General features: G+C 33.2%; 1 protein-coding gene across 4 annotated transcripts in view; it reads left to right on the top strand.

Annotated features, from left to right (window-relative positions):
- The window catches only part of LOC122258099 (uncharacterized), a 26,418-nt gene that overhangs the window by 18,793 nt on the left and 125 nt on the right, over nucleotides 1–7,500 (top strand). For 2 of the 4 annotated variants that reach the window (XM_043023820.2, XM_043023818.2), the window contains one exon: nucleotides 11–1,168. In XM_043023820.2, the coding sequence (XP_042879754.1) occupies nucleotides 11–641 (631 nt within the window). In that variant the 3' untranslated portion in view covers nucleotides 642–1,168. Of the gene's footprint in view, nucleotides 1–10; nucleotides 1,169–6,918 lie in introns of those variants that run through there. The other 2 variants (XM_086549744.1, XM_043023819.2) reach the window with 2 other exon arrangements.

Genomic DNA, 7,500 nt, shown 5'->3' with positions numbered 1-7,500 from the left:
GTTCCAACAGTGCTACTGAAGCTCGGGTGAGAGGGACACCAACACGAATAGCAAAGAAGAGGCCTTCACCTCCACATCAAAGGTCCCAACAAGAGGGAAGAACTCGGGCGGCATCACATGGACGGACGTCGCAGCTTGTTCAGCCATCAGTCATAACACATCAGGCATCAAATCTCTCTTCTCGATCAAGTGTGACTAGTGAACATAGAGTATCTCCAAAAGGTGGTAAACTACCATTACATGTAGAACGGTCCTCGTCACACTTAGATGCACCTATGTCACATCACTATATGAAACAATCGCCACATATCAGGTCTCCTTCTCAGGATAGTAAGTCAGGTCATCACACAGGCAGTACCAGATGTTCAGTTCATCCTCGCAGCAGTAGTGCATCACAACTGGAAACCAGATCTGGATCACACCATATGTCTCATTCAACCAGTCACTTGCCTGGGTCTCATCATGTGGCTAGAAGTGCAACTCATCAGTCAGGAAAGACTAATTCACGATCTTCAAGCATTAGTGGTACAAGAAGCACTTGTACTGCAAGAAGCACATCAATGTCCAACAGTCCACGGCGAGGTAAAGTTTATGAGGAATGTGGTACATCTCTCTGCTCTCTTGGCACCAAAGTTTTATGATTTATTTGTTTTTATTTGGCCATTTCAACATTTTTCTTGTGATTTTGTTGACTTTTTTATTTATTGCAAACATTATTTGTTTACCACATCCTGAATCTGTATGATTTTTTGTTTTCGTATATTAGTCGCTAGAACTGAAGAATTGGTTTTATCATCATTTGCCATGGCATTGATATCAACACATCAGGATCATCTTCACATGATGATGGTGACCAAGAAGAGAAAGCATGGCTATCATGTGAAAAGAATGTGTTCGTAAGATTCATCGTTTTTTTACTCACCGTACGTAGATCATTTATTTCTTTTCTATGGGAAAAGCAGTTGTTTGGAACTTCCAGACCTAAATAAATGTTCTGAGTTAGCTAACTAGGTGGAATGACTGGTTGTAAGGATGCTCTGTTTCTTGTTTCCTAGAAATCTGTTATCTGTTTTTTTCTGTTTATTATTGTTCTTCATTTTGTTTAAAGAAAAAATGTTCACAATATTTCAAATATATACTGCATGTATTATATTTTTTTACACAGATTTTCCTGATTTTCATTTTACCTTTTAAACACCTTACACTGGATTAAATTAGCAACAATGACATTTTTGTTTATGTTTGACATATTTTGACTCTTTTGCTTTCTTTACTTGTATTCTTGCCAATAATCTTTTTTTTGTGATACTTTTTATATCAGCATACTTTTATATGGAATGCAGTTAAAACTATATAATGAGAGTGATGAAATCATTTAAGTATGATTTTATCATCATGGAATACCTTCCTTTAAAAAAGGATTTCTAAACAGATTATTTATTAACAATATAAGTAGTGATTTAGTGGATGACTATTAGAGTTGTATTTTGTTTGGAATTTTAGTTATATGTCTGCATATGACCCTAGAGGTGCAAGGAAAGTTAATGAGACAATATAGTTTGCCATAAAAACATTATTTACTTTTTTCATCCAAGTTAAAGTCATTTCTAATTTTCTCATAACCATTTTCTTGTGATTACATTGTCTTATTTTGAAATCATTATATTGTGGTATTGCATTACATATCTGTATTCTTAAGGGGGGTGTTGGGTTGGAAAATGGCAGATTTTTTTGGAGAAATCTGGAGAATAAAAAAAATAGAAAAAAAAGAATTAGTGACTAGCATTGGGTAGAAGAGCCATTTGTGAAGTAAATTTGCAAGAAAGTTAAGAAAAGAGAAAATATGTCGGATAATTCCTCACCCAACCAAACAGGCAAGAGCACAAGTCACATGCATGACACCTTCTACAAAGACATGAAGTCATAATTTACAAAAAAAAGACAAAATTTCAATATTTTCTGAAAGTCTTTGGCATCTTGTATGGGAATCAGTGTGTGCTTTCATTAAGCTCTGGGAATTATTTTGTTTCTCTATTGGCTGGCCTTTGATGTATAACACATATGATATCCATGGTGATTGTCCTATGATGAAGACATGAGAAGTGCAAAGGAATCTACAAAGTATGGCAATTTAATCACCCATCTAAAGAAGATGAAAGTGGGAAGGCTGTGAGGGGAGAGGAAAGTAAGAGGAAGACGGAATCACAGCCACTTGCATGCCATGAGTGACTACCCTTCTTATCACAACCCAGAATGCACTGAAATACATTTTCATAGTTATATCTGATACAGTAAGGTAAATTAGTGCTAATTGGAGTTCAGGAAGTAATCATATGGTAAGAAAACTGAAAAATGTACTATGAAGCCTCATATCTCAAAATTGATTTTTTTGAAGCAAAATTCATTCCTATCCATTCAACCAATTTGCTTAAATCAGGTCATATTAGAAAAAAATGGGGAAAAATTATTTTTAAGCTGAAACAGTATTTTAATTATATGTATTTCAAACTGTACATGGGGTACTAGATCATAAAAAAATGAAAATACTTTGGAAATTCAAGAGTCTAAAATGAAACAGATATGAAAAAACCCTTGCAGCAAACTGAAGATATTCAAATAGACACTCAAAAATTATTTCCCTTTTCCCCCAAAAATGATCTTACTTTATATCTTCAAATAAATTGGATATGATATTTACACTGCTGATACATAAAGCCTATGCAAAAGTTAAGATATAGTAATTTTGAATTTCCAACCTTATGCCCCCCTTAAACTCTTAAGAAATAGATGGGTACACTATTTTGTCCTATTGGAAGATGTCAATTACTGTTTAGTTATTGGGAAAAAACAAGTAACGCAAAACACTTTCCATGATGTGGTGCAGGGTACCAGCAAGGACCTGCCCTGCTTTGGACAACTGAACGGGGCGCCATATCCAGGGTAAAAATTGTTCATGTCTATGAAAAATAGACTTCATATTAAAGTGTGGATAGCATTAATGCACTTTATACTGCATTTATGAAGGAAATTTGTGACATTCACATTTTTGCAGTTCAGGATTTTACACTTTTGATGTACATGTAACTCTTTAGGTCACTGCTCACTACATGTTTGCTTTGTCCATTATGTAGGTATTTGTCTTACAGGCTTATTAACCCATTGGTCGTGGCATTAAAAAAATGTTTGTGCAGTAGGATGGCTGTTTTACATGTCTGGCACGGTGCCATCCACGTCTATGACCGACTCTGCCTTTGCAGCAAATCATGCCATCTGCTGCTAATGGGTTAAGGCATATACACCCTAAAATTGTTCAAAGTACAGTGCACTATGTATTAAATTGCAGAGCATTGTAAATATATTTTCTACATATTTAGTTAAAATGCAATGCTGGAAAGCAAGTAGACAATTAGGCATGTAAACAAACAAACAAGCAGTTTACCCCTTGATTCTAGGGATGTTCACTATCTGCTGCTGCTATTTTTTTTTTTTTATGGCTCCATAAGTGCGTCACTAAAGGTCAAGTAGTAGGCCTACCAGACCTCACCTGTTTACCCCAGTACTTGAAGTTTTAGAAAAAAAAAAAATATTATTATTATTGCCACTGTTATTACTAATATTATTATCATCATTATCATTATTAATATTATTATTATTATGATTAATTTTATTATTATTATTATTATTATTATTATTATTAATATTATTATTGTTATTGCTATCATGAAAATGTATAACAATGATAATAGTAAAGAAGATAAGAATTTTTCCCCCAAAACAAAGAATAAGGTAAACAGGTGAGGTAGGCCTACTAATTGACTCCTTGGCAACTAGAAACTTGTAGAGCCATCTTTTTGTAAAAAAATATTTATAAAACAAAACCATAGTGAGCATTGCATGTGAACATGCACCCCTAGTGTTGGCAGGTGAACAAGCAAGTAAAACTTGAAATTTTGACCTCTCTGGTTACACCTTTTAATTTGTGCTTCTGCACATAGCTATGCTTCAGTATTTGATATTTTGTGTCAGACTAGTTACACACAATAGGCTTATGATTTTTAAGTCTTTCTTGAAGGATCTAGCCTTTAAAAGTTTTATTTGAGCAAAATAATGAGGTAAAAATAATTCTATCTCCCACTAATGAAATGTTAACTGCGATTCAAGTGAAAGTCGCAGACTTATAGATATCAAGAGTGATAATACCTCTTGACCCATTGATGATAGGGACATGCACAATCCATCATGGTATTGTTCGTATGTTTTTTTTTTTTTATACACAGATAGTTCCACAAATGCTTAGTCACCAAGGAGTCAATTGGGGGGCCTCACCCATTTACCCCATTCCCTACCCCATCATTGTCATCGTCATTGTCATTGTCATTGTCATCATCATCATCATCATCATCATCATCATCATCATCATCATCATCATTAATATAGTAATAGTATATATTAGTATCAGAAGTAAAAACTTTTTTCACAAAAATTCAGCGAATGAGGTAAACTGAGGCCAAAGTAGGCATGCTAATTGATTCCTTGATACCTAAGTGTTTGTGGAACCGTCTTTATTAAAAAAAAATATATTAAAACATTTCCATAGTGGACAGTGCATATATAGATGCACTCCTGTCATCATAGGGTCAAAGTAAGATACCTTTAGTGCCAAAACTTCTACTTCTGGGAAGTAATGGAGAATGCTGAAAGTTATAATATTTGCAAGATACCTTTCCTCATGAGGCTCCAGCCTTTTGGTGTTCAGGCACACTCACACAAATGCATGCTGGTATTTATAAACATTTTAGTGCACAGAGTGACTTATTCCTATATTCACATTGATTCTTCTTATGCAGTGCATACAAATAATACCATAAATATAAGTTCATGTTGAGAATTGGCAATTTGCTGAATAAAATGCTTCATCTAAAGTGCAACAGTACAGTCTTTAACACATGGAGTACACAGTTATCCATTTTGATCCCAAACTATACATTTCTTACTTTATTATAAGCCTGAAGGTAAACGTTCAGGCAAAAATCTTTAAAAAGGAAAGAAAAAAAGCATTAGGGCTTGTGCCCTTGACACTCCCTAGCCTGAGCTTTGCCTTGTGAACACTCCATGGTTAAAGAGGACAATTCCAAGCAAAATCTGATTCATGTATAGTAACTGATTAGATTAGAGCTACTTGACTCTTCCATGCCCATATTTTAAAGGTTATTAGTCTTATTGTGAGCTAATTATTTAATCTGTCTGCACTAGAATATTCTTTCTGGTAAGGGGAAATTCCCTGATAAAGAAGTAAAATCCAATAACAGACAACTTCAGGCAATGAGACTAGTCATCCATAGAACAATTAATGGCTAGCTGTATTATACCTGATGATGTATAAATATGTGACATTCTAAAAATAAGTGGTTTAAACATCTATTCAGTAAATCCTGTCCTAGGCATGATTAATTTTTATCATTTATTATATTTACTGTCATCATTTGAAATTCATCGGACAGATAGGATTGTAGACAATTGATGAAATTGTATTCTAAGTTACATTTTACACAATTTATATACCCAAAATGTAGTTTCTTACAAAAATCTCTTTACATGTAAATAAGTAACAGATAATTGAAATAATCATGAAAAAAAATGGAACATCTTATGTCATGTAGAATGAAAGCTATTAGTACTTTTGGTATATTTTCTAAGAAGTTGTGAATGGAAAGTTCCAAGTTTGAGAGTTTAGATTGTGTGCATACAATCAGATGCCACTTTAACTTGGGATTGTTGATACAGCACAAGTAAATGTGTTAAGAGGTGGTGTGCATTTCACAGGATTTGTGAATTATGTAATACTTTTCCTGGCAGTTCTGTGATGGAATAGGTTTAGAAATGTTTATGGTTGTCTGTATTTTTAGATTTTTGTGATTAGTGATTTTGTTGATTGTGATGTCAAAAGAATATCTTGCTTGGACAGGAAAGTATTATGTTAGCTAAATAAAATGTGTGTAGGAAGTCATTTTGGTTCCTGCACCTTATCTGACAGGGTCAAACCCAGGATTTGTTTCCTTTCTCTCAGGAAATTCATATTCAGAAATATTTACTGTGGTACCTAACTGGAAATCCATGGCAAATATTGAGATTGTACAACAATTTTTTTTCCTTTAGTACTGAATTGTGTTTCCACTGCCATAAAACAATGGGTCAGGAAAGTCATTAGTTTTACCAAAAGTAAAATTCATTTATGCAATTGTGTATATTAAGTTTTGTTTTCATACTAATCTTTGTCTATTGGTAGTCCAGTTTTCACTATTTTTTAACAGTTTTTCTACACTACATTTTACTTTGTGATCAAATTGTGGTACTTACAAGAATAATTATTTGCCCAGTTATACTCCATTCGAAGCTGAATTAAGAACTACAACTAGATTAAAATTAAAATTTAATAGTCTTACTGTAATTGCATATATATATTTATAGATAGATAGAGAGATAGATAGATAGATAGATAGATATGGATATAGATATAGACAAAGATATATATATATATATATATATATATATATATATATATATATATATATGTATATATATATAAAAAATATATATATATATATATATATATATGTATGTATGTGTGTGTGTGTGTGTGTGTGTGTGTGTGTGTGTGTGTGTGTGTGTGTGTGTGTGTGTGTGTGTGTGTGTGTGTGTATGTATGTATGTATGTATGTATTACATATATGTATTACATATATGCCTTTACAGTAAGACAGTATGAATATGTAAATATACATTTACATAAACATATACATATAATCTCTCTATATATATACAAATGAATAAATAAGTAAATAAATGTATACATATATATATCTCACATATTGCCTGCTGAGCAGTTTCACTAATTGTCCATGTGATTTTTTTTCCCAGTCACGCCTCCAAGGTCAGCCTCCAAGACGTCTCTAGCAGGCAGACGTCCATGGCGGTGATGGTTCAGGACACGGGGCCAGTTTGGATGGCAGTTCAGCAAGTGGCATTTGAAGATAATGACACTGTATCATGGTTCTCATGGGAAGGCATTGCGAGTCATTGACTTGCGCAGGATGAAGTTTGCCATCTGTGGGCCTCCATCTCACTATTCAGCATCAAAGGATATAATAATAGACTGAATTTGAATTCTGTATTTAAATGCCATGATGACATTCTTTGTAAGAATGTATTTCAGATGGTTGGTTAATGATTAATTCACTCTTGAGTTCTCATGCCCCATGGTTATTATGTTGATTACTGACTGTAACTGTATATTCAACTATTGGTCATTCACATAATCAACATTCTTAGTGTTATCTAATAACTGTGATGTAATTCGTATTTTACAATGTTAAATTGATTTAATATGTAATCATGTTTAGTCTTTTTTCTCTGAAATAGAACACTAAGAAAAAGACTGAATGTAGTACTACTTGAGTCCATAGACTTAAGATAATGTGAAGATTAGAACAATCTTTGTTA

The sequence above is a fragment of the Penaeus japonicus genome, unplaced genomic scaffold, assembly GCF_977035675.1.
Source record: "Penaeus japonicus unplaced genomic scaffold, GWHDUDI00000001_assembly GWHDUDI00000022, whole genome shotgun sequence".
In the NCBI taxonomy this organism is placed as follows: domain Eukaryota; kingdom Metazoa; phylum Arthropoda; class Malacostraca; order Decapoda; family Penaeidae; genus Penaeus; species Penaeus japonicus.
This window is presented reverse-complemented; position numbering and strand designations above follow the sequence as displayed.